The 27390-nt window shown below is 37.6% G+C and overlaps 1 protein-coding gene across 5 annotated transcripts in view; it reads right to left on the reverse strand.

Annotated features, from left to right (window-relative positions):
* Window positions 1–11958: 11958 nt before the first annotated feature.
* LOC145669682 (UPF0462 protein C4orf33 homolog) overlaps window positions 11959–27390 on the reverse strand; it is a 77720-nt gene continuing 62288 nt past the window's right edge. For 4 of the 5 annotated variants that reach the window (XM_081737954.1, XM_081737953.1, XM_081737951.1 and 1 more), the window contains exons 4-6: window positions 25319–25561; window positions 21241–21342; window positions 11959–12238 (exon numbers count right to left, since the gene is read on the reverse strand). In XM_081737954.1, coding sequence (XP_081594080.1) covers window positions 21246–21342; window positions 25319–25561 — 340 coding nt within the window. In that variant the 3' untranslated portion in view covers window positions 11959–12238; window positions 21241–21245. The remainder of the gene's footprint in view (window positions 12239–21240; window positions 21343–25318; window positions 25562–27390) is intronic. The other variant, XM_081737952.1, reaches the window with a different exon arrangement.

The following is a 27390-nucleotide window of genomic DNA, read 5'->3' on the forward strand; positions in this document are numbered from 1 at the left end:
GACTAACGGCTATCAAGATGTTGTCAAATAAAGGGAGGACCAACACAGTTAAGGGGTTTTAGTGTTAGATACTAAAATTTCCGAAATCGGTCATAGAAAGTTAATAAACACCAGTAGCAATTTCATCTTAAAGTAATTAGATATCTTCAGGGGGTGTTAGAACATCATGGAGTCTACCAAAATTAAATTTTAAAAGCTTTTGAAAATATAATCTGACATTTGTAAACAATATTTGAAATATGTGTTTACCCAAAACTTCCAGCTAGTACATCTAACATCTGGAGAAACACTGAAATAAAAGCGTATGAGATCTTGAAATTTCGGAAACAATTATTGGTCGCAACAAAATTAAATCAGATGGGTACTTCTATGGGTTAAATGAGTACCTTAGTACAATTTCGATCGAAAATTTAGTTCAGTCCTAGGTTTTCTTCAGGCAATTCCAAGGGTTCATCGAGCTGTGCAAAAGAATGAAAAGTCGCTGTCAATATCTAAGATAGTCGAGAAGATATAAGGAATTATATATTTTATGACGTAAAAATAGATCTTTATGGATTTGTACTTTTGGGTCTTTCCCATAAGAAAAAAATTCAGGAAACTACTGTATATACCTTAATAGACAATTCAATGGACGGGGATACAGTAGCTTAGTGGTAGGGTTTTTAACTAGTCTTCTTTTGCAGAAACTATTGGAGTTTTCACTTATCCCATAGAGATACGATCATACTTAACTCCCTATTTCATTTTAAAATTAAATAAAAGGAAATATTTCAGTGTAGCGACCCACGATTATGCATTTTAGTCTCAGGGAGATTACGATTAAAGCAAGTGAATGTTGTTGACAGAATTGATGGAATGCAAAGGTGGGAGGAGAGGTAGTACCCCTAGAAAACCCACGAATACGATGTCCACTACAAACTGACGGCCGCGGATCGAACCACGAACCCAATACACCAGAGGTAAGCACTCTACCACTAAGCCACCGTGCTCCCGCCCATTTAATTTTCTATTAAGGTATATACGGTTGTTTTATGAAATTTCTTCTTACAGCAAAGACTCAAAAGTACAAATCCATGTGGGTCTCTATTTTTACGACGTCATAAAATAATTTCTTATATCTCGCTTGCTATATTAGATATTGACAAAAAATGTTCACTTATTTCAGAGCCCGATGAACGCTTGGAATTGTCCAAAGAAAATTTAGAGCTGAATTAATCTTTCGATCGAAATTGTACTGACAAGTCTGAGGTAGTCACTTAACCCATAGAAGTACCATCTTATTTAACTTTTGTTAGGATCAATAATTGTTTTCTGAAATTTCAAGATCTAATACGCTTTTATTGTATGGTGTCTCTCTAGCTGCTAGATGTACTAGCTGGAAATTTTAGGTAAATACATATTTCTAATACTCTTTACAAATGTCAAAATATATTTTCCAAAGCTTTTAAAATTTAACCTTGGTAGACCCCATGATGTTCTTAAACTCCATGGAAGTACCTAATTACTTTAAGATGAAATTGCTACTGATGCTTATTAACTTTCCATGACCGGTTTCGGAAACTTTACCACCTAACACGAAAATCCCATAACTGTATGGATCCTCCCTTTATTTGACAATATCTTGATAGTCATATTTTAATTAATTTTCTAAATTGTACTGTCTAATATGCAAGCTCCACGTACCTATGGTGTCGCTTTTTATTTCACCATATTTCGGTAACTGTTAGGCGTACCGACTTGCAGTTTCGGCAAACACACACCTCTAACGTTCTTTAAAACGTTATTAAGACATATTTTAGAATATTTAGAAATGAGAGTTCTGCGAATATCATGGTACCCGAAAAGCCCCATCAGGGCGTGTGTGTAGTGTATTTAATTGAAATTACTTTTGAGGTTGTTGTAAGCCCTCGTAATTACATTTCCGAAACTGCACCATCTAGTACTCAAATCCCACACTTCTATGGTGTCGCTCTTTATTTTACCATATCTCAATATCCATAAGGCTTACCGAGTTGAGGTTTTCGGTAAACAGATGTCAGTTCCTTACATTTTAGAGACATACATTTCCATATATCTAAAAAAATACAGACATTAGATACCCCATGGTACCCCGAACACCATTGGGGTACCCACTTACTTTTGAATAGTAATACATTTTGAGTTGTTATTCAGCATCAATAAACACTTCGTAATTTTTCTATGTGCAACCTAAAAGTCCATACCTGACCGAACAGATTTTGTCCATTTAATCTCAAAAATGTTAAGATACTTTGTATTGTTAAGTACAACCAAGTTGAGCACACTGAATGTAACATTTTAAATGTTTTCTGATTTTTGTTTCAGGTATTTCGTGCATCAAACCAGGATTCTGCTTGAAAGACAGTGAAAAGAAGCAGTGTAGGTTGTGGCTAAAAGTACGTCCTATCTGAAGACAGACCCAATTGTACTTACATTCTTTTGTACGAACATATAACCCTAATAAAGATACTGTACTACAAATTATTTCTTTCTTCCATAAATTAGAATAAAATATTGTCTCTGTTTAAAGAAAATGTTTGTTACTGTTAAGTCATTTCAACTCTTTTTCTCTGTAATAAGAACATTATCTTTCGCAATATTTTTTTATCTTCGTGCTATTACGTTTGAATGAAGTAAAATTCTATACGAAGCACTATTATTTCAGACATGCATTAATAACTAATGTATTGTTCTGTATGTAAGACAATGTGTATACTGAACATGTCTAGCAAAGGTGTTGTTTTAATACAGAATCTGTAACTCAGCTTTTCAGTAGTCAACTTTATTGGGAATCCGAAGAAAGAAGTAAAAAAAAAAAAAAAAAAAAAAAAAAAAAGTTCGACTTACCAACGTATATGTGTTCGAATTCTGGACTAATCCAAATTATCCAGAGAAATCATATATTTTTTGTTGCAATTTCAGATGTATCCTTTATCCAAGTCGTATGAAACGGAGACTTCATACATCGCTATACTTTGTATGAACTATGTTCCGTATTTACTTAATCACTTTGTAACTTTCTCTAGTGTTGACAAGGCCGCAGGTGTCAATCGAATAGTTTAGTGTTTCACTCATGTCACCTTGTGACTAAGGTACGTCCTGTCGGTATATATATATGGTACTGGGTTCAAGTAGCGATAAAATACATTTTTAGCATTAAACAAATGCAAAAGTCTACACGAAATGAGATACCATGATCTCTGACTTACGGATAACACCATGAACTAATGGTACTGAGTGTGATTGAGTTTACTAGTTACTATCTGGCTAAAATCAGTGTTCCTTTAGCTATAGTTCTTTTCGTGCTCTGAATTGCAAAGTTTGAAATAACAGTTTTAAATTATTGTATATATATATAATATCTTCCGAGTAATTCTGAGAATCATTGCTCTTTCTTTAAGCAATCTATGAGACTGTTAATCAGCTCGTTGCTTAAAATGTTGCACTAAGAAGGATGCACCCACGAAAATCCAAATTTGCAGAATGTCTAGAGCAGGGAAGGATAAATATGTTTAGTCGATGGCTGCACAACGCCTCCGCTGTCACCACGTTGTCGCACAGCGAATACGGCGGACGTTTAAGAGTATTCTGCACTTACTATTAGGTATCGGCCTGGGAACTTTGGCGCAGCTACCCAGCATCCTTCTTGGTGTTGCATTTTTATGGCGAGTACTGAGTAGAAATTATCTTGTGAGCGAACACGTTTTCAGCTGACACCATACTTTTAATTGTTGCGACATTAAAAAAAAAAAAAAAAAAAAAACATACCTGGTAATTAAAATGTACAGAGAAGTTGTTTGAGTTTGAATATAGGATTGTATATGGCTGTGCATTTTGCATTATTATTAAAGTGCTGGAACTAACTAACAACAAAGCATATGATAAATTCTTACAGTAATATAACACATATTGATTTACTCTGTATGAAAACGAAAATAGTTTAACATATGGTTAACCTCCTTTGTGCCCATAATTTTAAAATTAACGCTCGTGTCACTTTTCAACACTTGGCTTTGCAGTAGCTTCCCAACGAATTAGCAGGAAATCCAAACTTATAGGACGCCCTGCAGGTAAATACATTTCTTTGGACACTTTCACTGCTCCAAACTAAGATTGTTAATTTTATTATTATTGGCACAAAGGAGATCAAACATATTTTAAGCTATTTAGTTTTCATACAGAGTAAAACAATATTTGACAACATTACAGTAAGAATGTATCATGCATTTTGCAGTATGTTGCAGCACTTTAATAATGGTGCACTATACGTACAATCTAGATCCTGCATATGTCCAATCTATATATTACAAGAAGGCAATACGTATGCGATACAGGTAAAATCCGTATATTTCATATGGACAACCTATTAGCTATATACATCCAATCCATACATTACATATGGCCAACCTGTACGCGACATACGTATAATCTATATGCTGCATGCATACAGTCTGTAAGCTACATATGTGCACTCTGTATGGTGCATATGGATATTCTGTATGCTGTATCTGGACAAGCTGTGTGCGACATAAGGAAAATCTGTATAATACATACGTACAATACGTATACTGTATCTAGTCGTACGTACGGGGCACAAGTACAATATAGATGCTGTCTTGGGGTTGAACGAAAGAAACATACGTAAAGAACGTATATTGCATACTTCTTGAAATTATGCTCCGTCCTGATAGTCAGTGTGTGTCGTCATTATTAACCCACATGCTACATACGATCCTGATGTCACAAAGCTAGATATCACCTCCGTATATATTTGTTACTGCAGATGACGTCACACGAATGACGTCATTGCACTTATGCAGACAGTGCGTATAATACATACTTTTTCAGCTATACGTTTGCTGCAGGATGTTATATACGGTTGTACGTTAAGTCCAGAAACTACAGGAATTACGAATGTAACCTACGTTTTTAAGTATGCCACCTACATTTTTTTTTCTCAGTGTACGTATCAGAAATACGAAGTTTGTGGTTTTCGGAAGATTACTGTTAAGAGCAGCACAAGACAAAATGTTTATAAAACATAACATAAAATATGGTCATATCGCATCCACAGAATAACATTCTCGTAATTGAAGATAGGTTTTAAATTGTTACCAATTTTTAATGTGTAATAGTTGAAATTTGTATGTGTTTAAGACAAGTATTCTCTACAATAATTATACAATTGCCATAAACAAATCGACAACTTTTTAATCTTTTTATATTTATTTATGACTTACTTGTAAAATGGATATTTTAGTGTTACGATAGTTTTATTTTCACAGCACAATAAATCATTATGTGTGACCACGGGGAACCCAAGCGGGGGCTCAGCGGGTCCAGACTCCCGGAAGGGCAGGTATGGGAAATAAATAATTACATGGCAAGTCTTTAAAATTCAGAAAGATTGCTGGATGCTTATTCATGAACTGACAAATTGCAACTCTTTAAAAAATTTAATAAATTGAGAAAACATGAGCTATGGTAACAATTCCAAAGTGCCAGTTGGAATCTTAAAACATGCGGTGAAAATTAGGAGTGTTGTCAATTTGAAGGATTGAATAATGGACGTTTCGTTCACATTAGAAGAGTCATAAATTCATACTAGTTAACTATAGGTGCCTTCCATTTCAATTCAGGCAGAGCATGTACCATCACCATCTCAGATATTGTTGAAACTTTTTTTATAGCAACTAGACATGTTTTTAAGACACCAATTTTTTTTTTTTTTTTTTTTTTGTTTTGTCGAAAAAAATTTTCCCGCCAAGTAATGGGCCATCAAAGACGGGGAGTACAATTTATGAATTGTAGAAGACATGAAAAATGGTCAACTTCGGAGCCTCACCATTCGCCTATGGAGACAGGTAGAGTTATAATTCTTGTTGTGGTATGTACATAGGAATATAAATAAACTATATTTTATTATAGTTTGGTTTGCGCATGCGTATCTTTTTGTACATAAATTAACAAATGAACGTCAACTTATCTGAAAAGTCGAAGTTTGCGAATTTTTTTCGAGCACTTCCGGTTCGAATTTTAAAATTCTGTTTTCGCGGTTGGTAAGACCTAGCTATCCGCTTTCCGAAAAAAAATTGTATCGCTTCTGTGTGCAACCGTTTTGTCGCAAAAAATTCGAGAAATTGTAAAATTTTCAAAAATCGCCATTTTTGGGCGCCATTTTCTCGAAAACACCATTTTTTAAAATTCTGAAATTTTGTCAGGTGGTTCAACTTTACATGAATAATAAACACACCAAATACCATTCTCGACCAATGCTTCATGAATTAACTGCAGCTTTTTAAAGTTAGCGAAGTTTCGTTAACTTTGATGTCACAGTTAGCAACACTGGGAACAATAAAAGTGCAATGATTTGATGATGTTTGTGGTTCACATTCATTAAATGAAGAATAGAAGGTTTTCTTGACTGTTTTGTTCATTATTTTGATCAAGAAGGCTCTCTGAAATAGTAAAATGAGCCTCCCCCTACTTCTCCGTTTTCTTAAACGGAAATAATCTGAGGTGGAAATTACGATTACGAAACACATAAATCTTAAGTTTACTTGAAATGGCCATCCAATAAATTCTGATGATCTACACAAAGCCTGAACTATTACCTTAGTGATGATTTGGAATGCTCCAAATAAAGTCTCAATTAAGTGTGGTGTCATTAGTGATCGAAAAAGGACAAAAAGTTTAAAAAATCGAAACGTTTTCTTACGCGTTCCAAAGAAACTTACTGACTTTTTAAACAGAACAATCCCAACATAAGAATGGGTCACTCGGAATTTTACAGTATTCGACTAAAGTGGGTCAGTCCGCAACCTGCGAGGGAAGTGTGTATGTGTGTATTGTGCAAATTTTAAGTTAGCTGCTACTGCGTTGCTACAAATCAAAGGTGCAGCTTGTATTGAAGCTGTCATGAGTGACCTATTTCCTTTAGTAGCATGATCCGTAGAAAATGACAACTGTCATCTTCAAGAATGTGGTGAATGTCCTGGAGTGGAAGGAATAAGTGTGGAGTCTTTAATTATTGATCCTGATGAAAATGAAAGTGTTAGGTATGGGAAAACAATAATCTCCTTAAAAAAAAAAAACTGTGCCACTTTCTGTTTTCGTATCGTACATTGCTGGTTTAACTGTAATTCATGACTACATCAAGAAAATCCAAAGAGAATTAATTGCTACCGAAAAGCACCGTATAAAATTTCAAGATACAAATTCTATTTTACTTCATGTGGACTTCGCTGAAAACTGGACTGTTATTCTGCAAAGTGAAATTCAGAGTTATCACCGGAATATGAATCAACTGACAGTATTGTTGTAATAAACGACGATAAAACACACGATTCGGCTCATGTACTCATAGCCATAGACAAGATTCTAAAAACACTCGAAGAAAAGCGAAACTATATTTTATAGAAAAAGGTTTGAATACGAGAAAATAAGTGTCTACAATTTCCCAAACCGTGTCAGTGATTTCTGATGGTGCTGCATCCCACTTTAAAAATCGCTTTCAGATGTTCGAGATGCAGACAGGTCCGATAAAGCAGTGGTTTTGCAGTGAAACCGGCCATGTAAGGGTCTCTGCGACGTTATTGAGGGGGGGGGAGGTGTAAAGAATGTGGCAACGCGGCATAACCGTAGGCAAATACAGATACACAGTGTTAAAACCGCAGAAGAAAAAAAAAATGAAATGAAATCTTCGGTTAGGCTAAAGGAGACGGTGATTATGAGAAATGAATGAAATGTTGGAATGCAGAAAGTGGGAGGAAAGGGGGATTACCCCGAGAAAACCCACGAGCACAGTGTTTGTCCACAACAAATCCCACACGGCGCTATCTGGGATCGAACCAGGGACCCCAAGCACCGGAGGTGAACGCTCTACCACTGAGCCACCGCGCCCGCATTGAAACCGCAGAAGAATTCGTGAGTATAGTGCAAGTACAAACTCCGGGTATTACTCTCGTTCTGTTGCCTGGAACTGAATTCGACGACTTCCGGAAGAAAAAAGGGGAAAGTATGCGACCGGTAACTGGTATTCAAGGAAGTCATCTTTGGTTTTCGGAAAATGGCGAAGTTTTTATGGCAGTAACGGGTCACCATGAACTAACTTCATGCTTCCTCCAAAATCGAACTTCTGCAATTCAAAGTGTAGATTTAAGAAATCTGCAAAAAGGAACTTTTGTTACATACATATATGTATGATAACCAGTGGTGCGTAGCAGAAATATTATGAATAAATCATGAATTACGTGAAGTTGAAGTGCTGTTATGCTTCCACATGGACTTTCAGCATTTGTGACTATCGACAATGTACTACGCAGGGGCGGATCCAGCACGGACTTCTGGAAGAAGGGGGGGTAATACTGCTACTTAGAGCTACTTTTAAGAGCTCCAAACTCTGAGATCGGTTTTATTTATATAAATAAAAAAAAGTTTCATCCCCCTAGATCCACTCCTGGACGAGTTGTGAGTGAGCCAACACCTATTGGAGCACCTTCACGGTTACATGCTATTAGCGAAGAAGACACCAACCAAGCAAATGATTGGTCCACGTAAAAAATAAAAAAAAAGTAAGTGAAATTTTGTTTCCGAAGACCATTTTAAATAAGTGAACTTGAAATTTGTGCGTTTCGTAATCGTAATTTCCACCTCAGATTATTTCGGTTTAAGAAAACGGAGAAGTAGGGGCAGGCTCATTTTACTATTTCAGAGAGCCTTCTTGATCAAAATAATGAACAAAACAGTCAAGAAAACCTTTTATTCTTCATTTAATGAATGTGAACCACAAACATCATCAAATCATTGCACTTTTATTGTTCCCAGTGTTGCTAACTGTGACATCAAAGTTAACGAAACTTCGCTAACTTTAAAAGGCTGCAGTTAATTCATGAAGCATTGGTCGAGAATGGTATTTGGTGTGTTTATTATTCATGTAAAGTTGAACCACCTGACAAAATTTCAGAATTTTAAAAAATGGTGTTTTCGAGAAAATGGCGCCCAAAAATGGCGATTTTTGAAAATTTTACAATTTCTCGATTTTTTTGCGACAAAACTGTTGCATACAGAAGCGATACAAATTTTTTTTCGGAAAGCGGATAGCTAGGTCTTACCAACCGCGAAAACAGAATTTTAAAATTCGAACCGGAAGTGCTCGAAAAAAATTCGCAAACTTCGACTTTTCAGATAAATTGACGTTCATTTGTTAATTTATGTACAAAAAGATACGCATGCGCAAACCAAACTATAATAAAATATAGTTTATTTATATCCCTATGTACATACCACAACAAGAATTATAACTCTACCTGTCTCCATAGGCGAATGGTGAGGCTCCGAAGTTGACCATTTTTCATGTTTTCTACAATTCATAAATTGTACTCCCCGTCTTTGATGGCCTATTGCTTGGCGGGAAAATTTTTTTCGACAAAACAAAAAAATATGGGTCTCTTAAAAACATGTCTAGTTGCTATAAAAAAAGTTTCAACAATATCTGAGATGGTGATGGTACAATTTTATATTTTTTTGCCTGAGTTGAAATGGAAGGCACATAGAACAAAATTAATGATACCATTGGCTTTTGGGGAAAATTTACTATTAAAATTAGGTGCCACATGCTATGGTTTTCATTTTTCAAAACTTCACTTTAATTCAAAATGGCGGATTTCAAGATGGCTGCTGTTGATGATACCTTTATCGTATCACTTCCCTCTAGCCATAATATGTATTACCGAAACCTTTATCCACTTATTATCATTAATACGCGGGTTAGAAGCGGAGGTAAAGGACTTACGCACATAGTAAGTATAAACAATTAATATGCCTGTAACTTTTCCCCAAATGGGCGCATCTTAAAATTAAGTTCACCATTGTCTTCCTGATTAAATTCTAGCCCGAAATTATGTATCATATTACCCTATTCCCATTTTAAAAACTTGGCCTTAATTCAAAATGGCGGATTTCAAGATGGCTCCCGTCAAGGTCATACGTACCATACGACTTCCCTCTATGCCCTATACGTATCTACATGGTTGTTCCTTCATTAACACTCCGTTTACAAAGGGTAGTAAGGGACTTCTGCAGTAATCTCTATTAACCACATCACAACCTTTAAAAATTATTAAAAAATAGAAAACATGCACCATGGCAAAAATTTCTGTCATCACAAGTAACGAATACATGTCCTCTTTCAGCAATAAAAATTTTATTGAAATCGGAGCCGGACAATTGGGTGATGTCCCTTGTAAGGATCACAACTGAAATTACCGTTGAAAGTTATTCGGAATGTAACTGTGGACATCTCAGTGAAACTCATATTCTATCACATGCAAGAAGACATAGAAAGAAAAGCGAACCAATATCAGGCAGACGACTGTTGAACAAAACCAACGTTTGTAAACATTGTTCTAAAATTGCATTGTTTGACAAATTGGTTTCGCATTTCAATTGATTCATTTTTGCATCAAACCATTGCTTGCAATCAAAATGGAAGGTACCATTTATAAGAATTTTACATACTTTATCCCATTACAGAGACATTTATCTCTTATAAAAACACATTTCAAATAACTTTGTTTTGTAGATACAATTTGCAAAAACTAAGGCTCTCATTTGCAATTTCACCGATCCTTCCCGCATCACTCACGTATGGAGTGAGGTTGGAGCGATCATTTTCTAGGAGTTAGATTTCTTCCTTTCCATTATGGCACTTTCACTCTAATAATCTTGTCGACTGTTGCAACATTACCGAGCTATAGAATGATAAATACCCTCTGTGATTTCCTATTCGAATATTTGTTCTGGTGTTTTCATATTAGTGATATTGGACGTTTTACCTGATACAGGTACCATGTCTTGGTTGTCATTTTGAAAACGGTGACCCGAACAATCTTTTGCAACAGCACTATTTAAAGATATGTCGAACGAGGTATCACTCACCTCATGTTTCCATTTACAATTTTGAGGTTGCGCCCTGGGCCCCCATGAAGAGTGGCTCTGGGAGCCTCCGCGACAATATCAATCGATGTGTCACATGACATTTTCTATTTGAGTTTTTGTTAGGTTCATTCATGTTCAACCGTTTTCATATTAGTGGTACTGCACGTTTTACTGTATATGATAGAGACAACATGTCTTGTCGGCCATTTTGAATACAGTGCCCGATATGAAAGATCTTTTGCCACAATACTTTTTAGTTTTTCAAGGTCTATCGAACGAGGTACCACTTACCCCTTCTTCCATTTAAAATTAAAGTTGGGCCCCGGGAATCTATGCAGGGCGGACTTGGGTGGCACTGCGACCAGATATATATATATATATATATATATATATATATATATATATATATATATATATATATATATATATATATATATAGAGAGAGAGAGAGAGAGAGAGAGAGAGAATTCTATTTGCATCAGCAGTGGATTTTGTTTCGAGAGAGGCTTCAGGAACGAGTAAGAAAACATTTGCGTTGTACGTGCAATGCAAAAAATTATCAGAAATTTATTTCGGGAGGGGTTTGAGCCCGATAACCATTCTCTAAATACGCCACTGTACATCAGTCAACCGTTCTCATATTATCTAACACAGCAACGAAACAAATTTTGAGTGAAGGCAATTTTAGTGTCTATCAATATCAATATTCGAGACGAGACCGAGACTTTCGAGACTGACCTAAGTCTCGTCTCGATTTATAGAAGTCTGTCTCGGTCTCGGTCTCGTCTCGGTATTTAAAAGTCAGTCTCGGTCTCGGTCTCGTCTCGGTATATAAAAGTCCGTCTCGGTCTCGTCTCGATAATTCGAGACGAGATCGAGACGAGACCGAGACTAGTCTCGGTCTCGGTACCATCCCTACCTGTGTGTGACTTTAACAATGAAATGTCTTTTTAATCATTCTTTCAGGTACGGACAGCTTTTCGTAAAAATGAAAGACATGTGTTATATGCTTTCTGATTTATTCAGTCATATTAGCAGACAATAGAAGTGCAAGTAACAACATTTGGAAGTCATTTCAAGTAAGGCCGACTTGATACATATTTGGTGAAGGAAATGGAGTCTCTAAGTCCAATTCAGCAACCACAGACTCAAAACGCTTAAATTCCTTGCTTGCAACACCAGGTCTACGCGTCTAGCGAATTTCCAAACTTATTTATTACTCTTCGGATTGTTTTTAACTGGACATCTGGAGAGAAAAAAATGGCAATTTTGTCCATTGAATCTGAAATAAATAGTTTCAACTTAGATAAAATTATAAAAGACTTTGCTGAGACAAAATAAATAAATAAAAGGTAATAATAACAGCATGTTCCTTATTGGACCCCACACCTTCTTAGGCCGGTCCTGGATGAGAGTTGATGTCTTCACTGGAGAATGTATACCTTCCAAGATCTTCATAAGGTCCACGAAAACTGAATAAGGAATTTCACGATTTTTTTTAAGCAAGTGACATTTCATAATTGAAATACTGCCAAATCTAACAAATTGTCACATAGCAAGTTTTTTTTTTTATTTTGTAAGTGACAAAAAATAAAGGATTACATACAGATGGTTACCAAAATAATAGAAAAATATTTTTAAAAATTTGCAATTTACCAGATTTGCATCACGTTGAACACCTTTCGTTCTCAGAGCAGCTCTGATGTGACGTGGAATGGAGTCATAGAGGGCGTGAATGGTAGCAAGTGAAATATTACAACATTCCGCGTGCAGCGCATCACGCAGTTCCGTGAACGAGCGGACTGAGGCGTAAATCTGCGCCCGATTCGGGTTTCCAAATTGGATAGCAGATTTCAATTATTTTCAGCTCAGGGGATTGGATGACACGGGGCAAATGTTCAACTTCATCCTCATGTTCCGCCAACCACGCAACAACAGCTTCAGCTCTGTGAATGAGCACATATTAAGCTTCTCGAGGATGGTGTCACTATTTGGAAACAAAATTTAGAGCATATGATGCATATGGATTCTTAAAATTATGAAATAGACACTGGTAGTGAAGTGACAGATAAATGTCAATACAGAAATCATTGGGAACTAGGATATTGCGGCCTACCGCATCACAGACACTCCTCGGTTGAGCAGAGACACTGCGAATCAGGCTTCTTTGGGCGTCTGCTACACGTAAACAAGGCTAGTGGTAGGGATGCGCTCGAGTCGAGACATGTCTCGAATCTCGACTCGACTCGACTCGAATTCGAGTCGAGATTCGAGTCGAGACACTCTTTGTAGAATTCGAGACGAGTCGAGACAAACGTATTTCTCGACTCGAATTTTCGAGTCGAGACTCGAGTCGAGTCGAGACAGCTGGTAAAAATCTCGACTCGACTCGAATGTCTCGAAAATCTTTCTATAATTTTTAATATTATTTTGAAGAAAGTACTTGCTCAGAAACACTCGGCACGAGAATTTCGGAAACTGCAGGAATTGTCAGATGTTCGAGGAGTGCTGTGGTGATTGTCTTCAACAAGTGGCGAAACCAAGAGGAAAAGGCGTCCAAATGTCGAGGGGTTGGGCGCCCCCTACTTCATTAAAGATGTTGAGAATAAGAACGAGGACAGAAAAAGAACGTAAATTTAGATGGCTCACTGACCGTTGGGAATTATCCCTGGTTGAAGCGATGGTTGGAGTAATAAAACCAGTTAGTATTTCCGCTGTTGTATTGTTGATTTCACAGAAATGTTCAAAAATAAGCAAAACGTGACTCTGCACAAGATGTTTACTTATCCATAGTTTTATTATTGTCAACTGAACCCTGGCTCACTTTACAACTTGAGAGGGGAGGGGGTATTATCATCAGGGTACCACCGCTAAAAGAAATGCTTTAGTGCTGCGTCGGAAGCGGCATGTTTTGTATATATTTCTTAAAATGTTATCCATTCATAAAGTATAAATTCCCCCTCCCACCCCTCATTCTGTTTCCAATACAGAGAACCGACTCTTTAAATGAAGAACGAAAGAGACCTGCACGGGCCGAATTTTTCGGCCCGAGCCCAATCCAGCCCGAACATACCTAGGCCCGGCCCAGCCCGGGCCCGAAAAGTTTTGGAGATTTTCGGTCCGAGCCCGGCCCGGCCCGATAAGTTTTTCAAAATTTTTGGCCCAAGCCCGGCCCGGGCCCGATAAATTTTAAAAGTTTTTGGTCCGACCCCGGCCCGATAAATTTTTTAAAAAATTAGCTCGAGCCCGAATCTTTCTCAAAATTTAGTACTAAATTTGACCTAACACTCAGGAACATTTTCTAAACTTTGGTTCACAACCTGACGCTTGCCTTCCGAATGGTACCATTGCCTCCTACAACTTTGCCTGTCATCGAGAGAACAAAAACTCAATTCCCTGTAACAGAAATCTAACTTAATTGATTTTTAGCATAAAGTGAAAATGGCAATATTGTTTAGCGACAGGCGAAACATTCCCACCCCTTCTTTTTATATTTTGAGTTCAGTGAAGGTCAAGGTCAGAGCTCAATTTACCGCATAATGCCTGCAATCCCCCTATAGTGAAAGTGGAGCCGCTAAGCAACACAAACTGTAAATAGCTATTGCATTCTTTGTAACATTTTTCACGGACACACTTCTTCAACGTTTGGCTTTATTCCAATTATCGTTTAACGAAAGTCAATAATTATTAAAGAATTGCAATTGATCGGCCCCAGCCCGGCCAGACCTGAAGAAAAATCAGTGTCGGCCAGCCCAAGCCCGGCCCGGCCCAAAGAAATAACAGTGCCGGCCCGTGCAGGTCTCTACCCTGAACCTTCCCGGGTAGGGTTGAGCCATGTGAACAAGGTTTTCCGTGCCCCAACACCAGTATGTGCCCCATTTTTCTAGTGTATCTTAAAGCATTCCTTCTTGTATGATACATATGAGTCAAACACAAGCTTATTCATACACTATCTTAAGGTCTTGTGTGATGTTTCAGCTGAACCCCTAATTTTTTTGAGCATTATATACAGTATAGTGGCGGATCCAGGATATGATCAAGGGAGGGGCTAAACCATAGTTTGCAGTTTTATCCAGTGTAAAGCAGGATTGAAGCCCATTTTATGCAGTGTATACTTGAGTGTGAAGAGAGGGGGGCGATAGCCCCCTTGGATCCGCCTCTGTGTGTATATATGTATATATATCTACCTACTTGATGATCGAAAAATGGCCTCGAATCCATACTCGCTGAGATGAACAGAAGATGCCGTTTAAATCCACAAATTCAGCCCCATTAGTACTCTAAGGGGGATGGTGACGTAAAGATAATTGAGAATTATCGGCATTAATGTCAAATTCATAGTTTTGGGGCTCCACAACTTCATTGGTGACAGTTTTGGTGCCCTTTGCGTCCAAAATGAAACGTATTCTCCCCGTGCGAAGAACGGATATTCTGCTAGTCTGTAATAATAACTAACGGAAGTTTCACTTAATATATTTCTCGCTGCTCAAATTTACTCACTTGTGCGGTATATGTGTGTAAAGTAGAATTAAAACCTGTTGCTTTAAGTATTTTTCCGTTAGCGAAATACATTGTATATATAGTAGGACGTCGATAATCCTAACGTCAAAAATCCGAACGCGGTCCCTAGAAGCTTTTTACATTTTGTCTTAACGCTAGCGATAAACAAACAATAGCGTGTCCATCGACGTTATGTGAAGTCAGTGTTTTTACAAAAGTTCATTTATATGTAATTGTTCGTCATGTATTTTTATTTTTATTTTTTTCTTAGGCCTATAAGTTTTAAGTGTGACTTACAAGAACAGTGTTAATTAGAGTACAAGCAGGTTCTTCAGAAACATTAAATGTAAGTAGCCTTACGTACGGTATTGTAATTACTGTATGTACTGAATAACCATTGTATCGATAGAAGAGCATACCGTACAGTATATGTAAGCCTAAATGACATTTTCTTGGTCATTTTCGAAAATCCGAACAATTTGAAAATCCGAATACCTGTGGTCCCAATTAGTTCGAATTTTCGACTTACCACTGTATATGTTGCAGACATGTTACAGCAAGTAAGATTACTAGCATCAGGCCAACAAATAGTTTTTAAACTATATTTTCCTGTTTTTGCCAATATTTCCGAACAAATGATTTTTTTCTAATGGTTTCAAAATTTCCGGAATTTTACATAGAACAATGAAGATATCTCTATGAAATATGTTTGATTTAACATATTAACTAAAATGATTCTGTGATTAACAAAAATGATGATTCTGATAATACCCAAATTTTCCGTTTTTTCCCCAGCTCGGGAAAACCGTAAAAAACTGTTTTTTTACCCAAAATTTCTGTTTTTTTTACAGACCTTCACAACACTAGTCTGAACACACAGTGCACCGAACACTCCTAACGATGGCGAATGTTAACACCACGACATCGGCAACTACAACTGAAATGAATACGTTACCATCGCCACTAGAACTTGGCACAATGGCAGAGCGTTGCATTATCTGATGAATCCCGATATCATCTTCATCATGACGATGTGAGGGTGCGAATCCGTCGTGTTCCAAGGGAACAGCTTCTTGACATCTGTACTGGGGGGCGGAGACAAACTGGCTGCGGCTTAATTATTATCTGGGGAACATTCAGGTGAGCATCCATGTGTCTATTGGAGCTCGAGCAAGGCACCATGACGGCCGAGGCGTCGCACGCTGCTTGCAGACTACGTACATCCCTTCATGACGGCCATGTTTCTCATCGGTAGTGGCATTTTTCGACAAGATAATGCACCATGTCACAAAGTCAGGAGTGTGATGGAGTGGTTCGAGGAACACAGGAGCGAGTTCCAAGTGATGTGCTGGCCCCCAAACTCTCCGGATCTGAACCCAATCGATCACATCTGGGATGTGATTGAACGTGACCTGAGGGCGCATCACCCCCTCCCCGGAATTTACGGGAATTAGATGATCTGTGTGTGCATATGTGGTTCTAACTCTCTCCAGCGACCCACCGAGGAACATTGCGACCATGCCAAGACGCGTTGCCGTTGTTATTCGTGCCATAAGGTGGACATACTAACAATTAGGTAGGTAGTCATAATGGTCTGGGTGATGTGTGTGTATATTTTAACTCGTATATTTTGTCTCGACTCGAATTTCGAGACGTCTCGACTCGAATTCGAGTCGAGTCGAGACAGAGACTGTCGAGTCGAGACAGCAACATATTTTCGAGTCGAGACAACATTTTCTCGAGTCGAGTCGAGACAGCCTTAAATCTCGACTCGACTCGACTCGTGCGCATCCCTAGCTAGTGGTTTGAAATAAGTATATGATAACTCATTCGACCATACCACATGTTTTCAGTCATGAACGTCCATATTGCATGTTCGCGGCACAGTTAGCGTCGTGGTGTCTTATCAGCAGTATCACCCGTGCAACCTGACCCCGTATGTCCTTTCCAAGTAACTCGCGCCGGATTGTGATTATCGATACAAGTTGTAGGAAGCCCTACATGAGTTCCTCCATCACCTGCACCGCAGTCGCACGACTATTTTGAGTGACAGTCCGCTTTAATGGCCAGCGAGATGTCACTGATGATTTTCTTCTGACTCCTTTTCGTCTTCGCCGATGTGGTTTTGCCGTGAGTTTTGTAGGCCATCGGATCGCCTTGGACACTGTTCCTCCAGACACATCCAACACATTTTCCACTTTTGTCACGTTCACACTACATAACCCAGCGCCAACAATTTGCTCTCTTTAAAAATCAGAGAGGTCGGTCATTTTACATTGCTCAGTTCATTGCATATTACCGTTCTACTGCTCCTTACGTAGTACTGAGTTTGCACTAACACAATACCATCAATAGTCGTGCGCTGAAACCGCCGCCTGATAGTTTCCAACCCAGACATGTGACGTATTTCAAACTCTAGGTGTGTCTATTATTTTGTAACCTACCTGTAATTGTTTTTTGCAGCTCATACGTTCAGTAACTATGCATATGAGTCTGAAGTCCTAACAAAGGCATTGCCGTTTATACGTCAATTTCTTGTATGTGACTCATTGAACAATAGTAGATGCAATAAACTTGATCAATAAAAATTAGAATAGGATTGTTGCATACTCACATCTGTGCTTCATTTTTAATCAGTAGTGACATTTGGTGGAGGGCAGCGGATAATAGACCCTCTGAGATTGATATACGTGAATCAAGATGTAATGTTTTAGTGCAAACTTGTATGCATATTCTGAAGTATTTTAGTGAATATCAATTCGATATGTAATTATAAGTGATTTATATATTCTTGTAAATACTAGATACTCATCCTATATAGGGTGTAACATAAATGCATGGGCAAAAGTGACGAGATAATTGCGGGCATCCAAATAAGTAAAAATGGTCCTATAAACATGGGTCCGATGCAAGGTGACCAGAATTCTTACTTGCAAAAACGGGACCCATAAGAATCAGCGACGGGGGGGGGGGTTAATTATCTGATTTCCAGATTGCATTTCGGGACTCAGCAGTGTCTTCAATTTACAAAATACACAAGTAAGAGTGACAACACAGCGTTTCTAACTTAAGTACTACCCAACAATACTTTTAACTACAAATAAACTACTTACCTCATTATTGAATATCTGTTATTCTCTACTATATCATTACTTTCACTACATCATCTATAGCGTAATTTTCACTGGCATTTTTGGGATGAATGCATCTTCTTTAAAAGTTCTTTGCTTGTTTGCACTTAACAATTTGTAGAAATTGGTACAAGACTGATCAAAATTAATCTTACTGGTCAGCACAGCTTCCAAAATATCTGTAAACAGTTGGGTTTTTATCGCTTGTCCACAAAGCATTGATGTGCGAGAATACATGTTCAGTTGGAGCATTAGTCCCGGATAAACAGAGAAGGAACTTCACATGTTTTAGAAGATTTGAGTACGGTACATTATAAGAACAGAAATGGGAAAATACTTCTACCCAGCAGTTGTCAGGAGATACTTTGAGTTCCACTTAAATGAACCTTTCCGATGAGTGTTGGTACGGAAGAGTGTAGAGTTTGTATTGACCATTTATATTTTGAATAACAATTACGGGACACCTGGGTCATTTTGCTTTAAAACGGGACATTTAGGGGTCCCGTTTGAGAATCAGAAAAAAACGGGACAATGATGAAAAAAGGGACTGTCCCGGCTGAAACGGGACGTCTGGTCACCTTGGTCCGAAGCCGCTTCGTTTCGGAGATACAGGGTGTTCAAATGTCGAGTCCCTCAAATGTCTCACTATGGGAAAGTGAATGGTAATGTTCAATATTACAGGAATAATACTATCAAGTGGAATTATGTACACAATAAATAATAATTGTATTAATTCAACTCAATTTTAACACAGGGTTGTGGTTCCAGTGTGACTACCACTATGCGGTGTTAGTTCAACACAGACTCCGCGGTGTTGGCGCTTAACACAGGGGGTGTTACGTCTTTAACACACAACCGGTGTTGAGCGGTGTTAAATTCGGATCTGTGTTAGTATTTTCGGTGTTGATTCGACACCATGTCAGGGTCGGTAGTGTGGAGAAAAGTGTTGAGTGTTACTTATGGCGGTGTTGCACCAACACGAAGAAAGTATCACAGTGTGTAGTGTGTTAATTATTTTGTATTAATACTACACCACGTCAAATATCGATATAACACAGTCTCTGTTTTACTTCAACATCATTTTGTTATTATTTCAACACACAATCTGTGTCATAATTCAAGGTCAAAGCCGTGTAAGTAACATCGTTTTAGTTTTAATTCAACACTCCCTGTATTAAAATTCAAGGCCAGACCACCAGATTAACATAGTTTTTGGTGTTAGTTCGACTCCACTTCTGTGTTACAACATCTATTTCGGTGCTGAAATAACTCTGTGTGTGGTGTTGATGTAACCATTTTCCTATGTTAGAAAGCCATGTGGTGTGCATGCTTACGCTTACCTAAGATTCTAATTTTTAAAAAAAGAATAATAAACTACAGAACACTTCATATAGAAAATCTTCATAAAAATTTTTGTCGTCCTCCCCAACATTTACTGTGAAGTATTTCTTGATGGTGCGAAACACAACTTTCACCAACATCTTGTTCAAGAATAAGAAAACTCTTACCTATATCCTTATAATATGTTTCCCTTTTAATCGTGATTCTACTTGTTTTCCGCCATTTTTGAAGCACAGCCCCCGGTGTTGACTGGTGAGCTCTAGTAGAGTGTAGAAGTGACACAGTAATACGATGTTGTTTCTCGCTGTTGACATGTTTCTTCAGAAACATTATGTAAAACAATTGAAAACACATCGCGCGGTTTGCACGTTGAAATTTTGCGTATACCTGGATTTGTTTAAGTATTTCTTTCTACTGTGTTTGTCTGTAGCTTCAATTCATAAGCCTTTATGATTAGATGCCCAATATATTTGGCAATCACGCAGAAAACAACACCGAAGATTCTACACTTGTGTTAATTTAACACACAGGCTGTGTGTCATTTCAACTACCGGCATTTGACATTCAACTCCAAATGGAGAGTGAGTTGTTCTAACCACCTGTTTGTGTTATATTTTAACACAATCGTGTTAACACATAGGCATGTCGTTGAAGTAACACCATGATTTTTTACAGTGTATCAAAAAACTTGTGCCGCCGAAAACCACGTGCATTGAAAAACAGGGTGACAATGTTGAAAAATGATATGTACAAAAACATTGTACTCTTGTGGTAATAAATAATAATAATAATAATAAAAATATTGCAGACACTTATTGACTTAATCTCGTTAGATAATAAACTAATCGCTGAGAAGGAAAAAAAAAAGTTACGTAGCGTGACAAGTACAGGTTGGTAGCTCAATTTTTCTTGCGGTCTATCCATTGCTTTATCCAGACATGTTAGGAGGGGGGAATTTTCCCTCCAAAGTTAAGGATTTCCCCCTCAAAATTTTGAAAATAAAGGTACAACGTGTAACTGGGATATTTTTCTATATAGGTTTAAAATTCACATACTGTTTATGTTTTTACATTTTAAAAAGTTCTTTGGCTGTTTATTTTTAAATTTTTATAGGATAAGTGTTCTTTGGAAATCGTGAGAATAAAATCAAACAACCCTTCTTTATTCTATTGTTTTATATGCTATAATCTAATGTTTACAATATGATTTCAATTTTTTTGTATATAATATCTTATGTCTTGAAATACTACCTCATTCTGAAGACACTAATTACGAGTAATAAACATTTATATTAATTTATCAAATTACATACCATTGTTAAAGATACTTCTTCCATATTGGAGAGAGATCAGAAGTTGCATTGGATGGTATCAACTGAGAAAAGTCAATTGGCTGAAAATACTCCAAACGATGGCTAAAAGACAAGATTTATTATTACATTAATTCCTACACACATACACATATATAAGTACATGTGTGACAGAATAGCTACAAGAAACTTGGCAGTGTCATACACACATACACACACATATATATATATATATATATATATATATATATATATATATATATATATATATATATATATATATATATATATATATATATATATATATTAGTTGTAGTGTCACGTGTGCACCACGTGACGGAGTTCGGTCTGTATGGCGTGATATCTTCTCAATTAATGTTAAATTCGGAAATAGTAGTATATTTCTACCACTTCCGGTTTTAGTGGCGAGATTGGGGTGCATATGGAACATAGTCTTGGGATGCTTAATAGGGATGCACACGAGTCGAGTCGAGACAGAACTTTCCTGAGAAAATTCGAGTCGAGACACAGCTCTTCCAATAGAAAAATATACGTTTTTCGAGTCGAGATATCACTTTCACAGCACATTTTCGAGATGAGACGGCCTCAAATCTTGTCTCGTGCGCATCCCTAATGCTTAATTGATTGCAGAAAACCGCTACCCGCTATCTATTACCGTTTTTACTCTTTAGCGATCAACGTTACCATTAAGAGTGGTTGGTTTCTGCCACTTCCGGTTTCAGTACGAGTTAAAAGAGAAGATGGAACACTAAATCGATTCCAGAAACCGCTTCTCGGTCTCTCTTATAGTTTCTGCTCTGTAGATTAATATTGAAATTCGAAATTTTAGTGGATTTCTATTATTTCCCGTTTTAGTAAAGAATTAAGGATAGAGATGAAATGTATTCTTGCGACGCTTGATCGATTACAGGAAACCGCTTCTCGCTATCTGTTACCGTTTATGATCTTTATTGATCAACGTTAAAACCGGAAATGATTAATTTGTACCACTTTCAGTGGATGGATGACCTCTATGAACAAACTCAATTCCTAACATTTAACCCTCCACATTCTTTCCATAATTGATGCTGATTCAACGAATAGGTAGTTCTTGAGAGCAGTGTTTCTTCCAGACCTGCTTTTAAGGGGGGGCATTGCCCCCGGAGCTCTGAGAGTACCCTCCCCGGAGAAGACCAAAATAATACGTCTATAATATAATAATAAATAGAATAGTATCGGCAGTGACCCCCCGGAATACTTTCTGAAAGTAACACTGCTTGAGAGTTTTTTTTTTTTTAATTTTTTTGTCTCCTGGACGGATGGATACATGGACAGATATGGGAATATACAAACCAAACTCCTTAATTATATATTACACATCTTACAGTGTATTTTTTTTTTTATAAAACGTACGACATTTAAATACATTTGAAGAAAAAAAAATCAGTAAAATAAAACCGTTGAAATTTCAGTTCGTTTCAAAAAAAAAGGCAAGAGTGGGCTAAAATAAAATAAGATTACTGCAAGTATTGAATATCCTTAATTTTCTCCGTACGTCTCAGTGGCTGCTCGTGAGGGAAGTCACACCAGTGACGGATCTAGCCCGGGGGCGGGGAGACTAGCCCTCCCAGTTTTTTGAGTGACAAAAACAATTGAAACTATTATTTCTATATTTTTGAAAGTTTATAGTAAGCGTTGGCTTTTAATGATTATTGGAAAAATGTTTGAAACATTAGATATAGTTCCAGTTGGAATTTTTCTGTTATGCGATGTGTAAAATAATACTTGAGATCCACAATGTCAACGTCCAAACTATAGCCTTAACATCCATCGGGAGAGAGTAATGTTGGAAACCAGAACCCTGAAATATTGTAAACTCATAACATATGTATCATAGTCTGGGTTCTGGCTGCCCCCTGTCCCCAAGTTTTTACCTTCTAGATACGCCACTGAGACCCACCAGTGAAAATTATAGTTTTTTTTTTCGCTTGAAACTAAAAGAAAAAAGTTCCTAATATACTAGTTGTTGTACACTTATTTCCTGTTAATTTGAAGCGATAAAACTTGAATTTATGCCTGTGTAACTTTCGTCACGAGCCGCCTCTGATACATTCTCAAATAATGGTACTCTTCTAGCAACTGGCAAAGGATATCATTGTAGATGGAAACGTCCCATATCCAGCGCCGTAACTTAGATTCTTTTCTGGGAGGCAAGCCAGGGGCGGATCTAGGACGGACTTCTGGGGGGCGGTGGGTTGTAATACTGCTATTTAGAGCTACTTTTAAGAGCTCCAAACTCTGGAATGGGTTTATATTTATGTATATAAAATAAGAAAGTTTCCCCTTCTGGGGGGGGGGAAGATTGCCCCTATCGCCCCCTGGATCCGCCCGTGGGGCAAGTATTAATACGTGTATTTGGTGCCTCCCAGAAAAAGTTGTTTTTCTAATTCTTGGGCCCCCTTTTTCCATCTTTCCCTTGCTCTTTATGGGCCCCCGGAGCCTGCGGGCCCTCCAACATGGCAAGGTCTGCGAGGCCGTTAGTTACGCCCCTGGGCCCGTTCCATACATGACAAATTAATTAAGGGGACAATATTGACAAATCTCAAAGCCATACGAATAAATATTATTTTAGGGTCCTAATAGTAGACTTTTTTTTTTTTTTTTACTGAACTGGGCCTCGGGCCTGACTCATTTTTGTTTTATTTATCTTTTGTGTGCTGTTTTATTTATGTAATGTAGTGAACCTGTTTGGATACTTCATTTATAATTTCACGTTCGTATCGTATACGGGGTAAGAAAATTTTGACTTAAATTGGGCCCTCCTCGAACGGCGGGGAGCTTCCCTGGGGGCAGTTGCCCCTCCTGTCCCCCACAAGTTACGGCCCTACCCATATCGTTTATGCTATGTAGAACAAGCCCAGATGGCCTCATATTGACCCATTATGGAGGGGATAAATATTAATATCTGCTATGAATGTACATATTATTACCAATATTTTCTAAACGTTAAGTAGTGACGCATATACATTATGTTTAGAAATCCGCGAGAAGCGATTCCTTACATTAAACGAATAAAGACGGGCAGAAAAACTCCTCCTTTCCGAGTTATCAACCGCCTAAAATATGAAACATCATGTTTTAAAACGTTCTAGCTTGAAACCTAGAGTGTGTATCGCAAGAAGTTCTAGGAATAACAAAGGAACTAGTATGCACTCCATCTAAATATCTATCTTCTATCATTCTCCGGTACCACCGAAACGAATTGTATGAGTGAAGTTGGGGGTATGGAATACATGTTTTAAGCGCTAGTTGAGGATTCGTGTTTTTTTAGAACTTTTATTCCTTCGTTTGATATTAGCAACCATCTACCGAAGTTTGTTCAATTAAATTCTAAACATACTGTAGAAATCCAAACTGCATATTACTCACTTTCTCTACTGAGAATATAACGGCCGAAGTCGTAAAATATGTCCAATGGAAGTAGGCTAAAATATGGATGAGTACTAAAAAGGTTTACATGTTCTATGATTTACTGGAGGAGCATGTGTTGTTGCACCGTAGAAAGTATTTTGAACTTCTCAGGGTTATCCCTATTTTGTATCATTAATGTACGATTTACACGAACCCAATCGAATTCAACTTTTTTTTTTTTTTTTTTTTTTTAATCAAAGAACATATTTACTGTAAGTCCTAATAATCTTATAGCGCCCGTATTCTCTGTTTGGAAATCACTATTATTTTACTTTATAGCAAAAATTTCCAACTGGCCAATGTATGACGTAGAAGCAGGCTTTTACGATCAGAAGCAGGAAAAAGAGAACAAGTTGAGCAAAAAGAAGAGGGAGTGATTTAGGCGCAATAGAACAGAACAAGGTTGGCAGTGTTTGATTAGTCATGAGTCCACAAGTGCAGTATCTGCAAAACCATTGACTATTCCTTGTTTGCCTGTCAAGACTGTCTTCTCATTGTTATCTACATTTGATTTACTAAGAACACGAGCGTGGAACTGTGACGTTTCAGAGCATCCAGTTGGAAATGATTGGTTTACAGCGGTAATAAAGTAGTAGCAATAGCAACTTACAAATCAGCGTTAGGATACTTGTTGTGTGGAACTGGATAAAGTGCTTCGTATCTGCGTCCTGTCTCATCGTCATGGATAGCGTATGCATTGAATGTGGCTACTTTTGGTGGAAAATAAGCAGCAGGAATGCGTGCAATTCCTTCCCACGTTTTCCCTTTAATTTCCGCTCTAAAATCCAACGGAAGGCTGTGTTTAATTATGTGATGAACTCCATTCAGCAAAAGAACTAAGTGCTGTCCCCAACTGAAAGAAAGAGAAATTAAATATTTAATGTTTGTCGAATATGCTACAGAAAACTCAAGATAAACACCGATCATTTCGACGTTATGTACAAACTTCAATATTTATCTGTTCCGCAACCGCAATAAATAAGTCCGCGTGCTGTTATTAGCCTACCGATGCTTGTAATCATCCGCGAAATAGTTCACCGCTCTTAACTATGAAAGAACTATACAAAACTTTGACATTATTATAAATGACAAAAATTTGTTCCAAAATGATCTTTCCAACTTTGGTCGCGTATAAGTCATAAATGGGGATAGGTAGAAAGTTGTGGCACAATATTCAATCATACCAAAATTTAGTTCTATACCAACACTTCCAACAAATCTCTCTTTTCTAATTTCATTTGTTTTCGTTTTTCTCTTTGCAGGTGAGGCATTGACGAAAATGGCCACCTCCAGGAGATGGCACAGTGTGTGGAATGGTGAATAGAGAACAAATCTGCCCCCCGGGTCCAAAGAGAACTTCCGGACGCGTTACACGAGGTACACGAGGTTGAAGGAAACCGAAAGTGTCATGAGGAAGACGAGTTCTGGACGTCCGAGCACCAGTGAAGCCGATGTGGGACGGGTGCAACAGACATTTCCTCCAAAAAGTTATTTTCGTCTGCATAGCAACGAAGAAAATTCCTCGCGAATTTCAGTACACTGCAAATTCCTTACACCACTTGCGGACATTTTTTTTTTTTTTATTTCCATGCACATCTCGTTATACATTTCCGTCAACTGGCGATAATTGAGGATGTATTTAAATCGACTTCACGCCTTTTGTGTTGAAAAATCGAATACCTGCGCGAACTTCACACTTAACAGTATCTCCATTACAAACGGCTGCAAGTCAAGACTGGGCCTCCCAGTGATATGCGCGCAGGTTTGTGTGGGAGTGAGAGATACAACAAATACAGTGTTGCCAACAGCCGCAAGAATAATTTCCCTTCGTCCCCAGCGCTTTGGACACCTTACTTTTGGGATGTTTTACTTGACGGGTAGGATGAAATACACTTGCCGACCGCCATCACTGTTCTAGATCAAATTTACATGTTACGGGTCTGTTGCCGTTTTCTTCAGCAAATTGTACATTTCGCACTAAACAATTGCGATAGCAAAATCCGTGCAGTTAGGCCACCCAATTTACACCTTCTTATTCCATAAACGTGTCTGCTAAAGAGACCACCTCTTTCTCGTCCCTTCGTTTCTCCCATACTAAAATCAGCAAATAACATGAGCGCAATTCTAATTTCAAAATATACATGTAATAGTATCGATAACATGAAAAAATAAACGCGAGACGAAACAAGATTCGTAAGTTGATGAAGGGAGAAACTTAAACACATACAACATAATGAACAACTGAAACCGATGGATGTCTGTTAGACAGATGTACAGAATTGAGACAGAGAGAGAGAAAATGGTAAAGAAGAAGAAGAAGAAGAAGAAGAAGAAGAAGAAAAGGGATTGCTATAGCATTTCTGAAAATGGAACTTTATAATGTTATGTTCTCTTTTTAAAAAAGTTTAAATTCGATATTTTTATCTGTGCTCCCTTTTCTTCTTCTCTCTCTCATTTTCTCTCTCTGTCTCACTTCTTTATCTCTGTCTAACAGACATCCACCTGTTTCAATTGTTCATTGATGCGTGTTTAACTTTCTCCCTTCATCAACTTATGAATCTCGTTTCGCCTCACGTTTATTCTTTCATGTTATTGATACTAATATTTTGAAATTAGAATTGTGCCCATGTTGTTTGCTGATCTTAGTATGGGAAAAACGAAGAGAGGAGGTCTCTTTACCAG

The sequence above is a fragment of the Thermobia domestica genome, chromosome 14, assembly GCF_964235325.1.
Source record: "Thermobia domestica chromosome 14, izTheDome1.hap1.1, whole genome shotgun sequence".
In the NCBI taxonomy this organism is placed as follows: Eukaryota; Metazoa; Arthropoda; class Insecta; order Zygentoma; family Lepismatidae; genus Thermobia; species Thermobia domestica.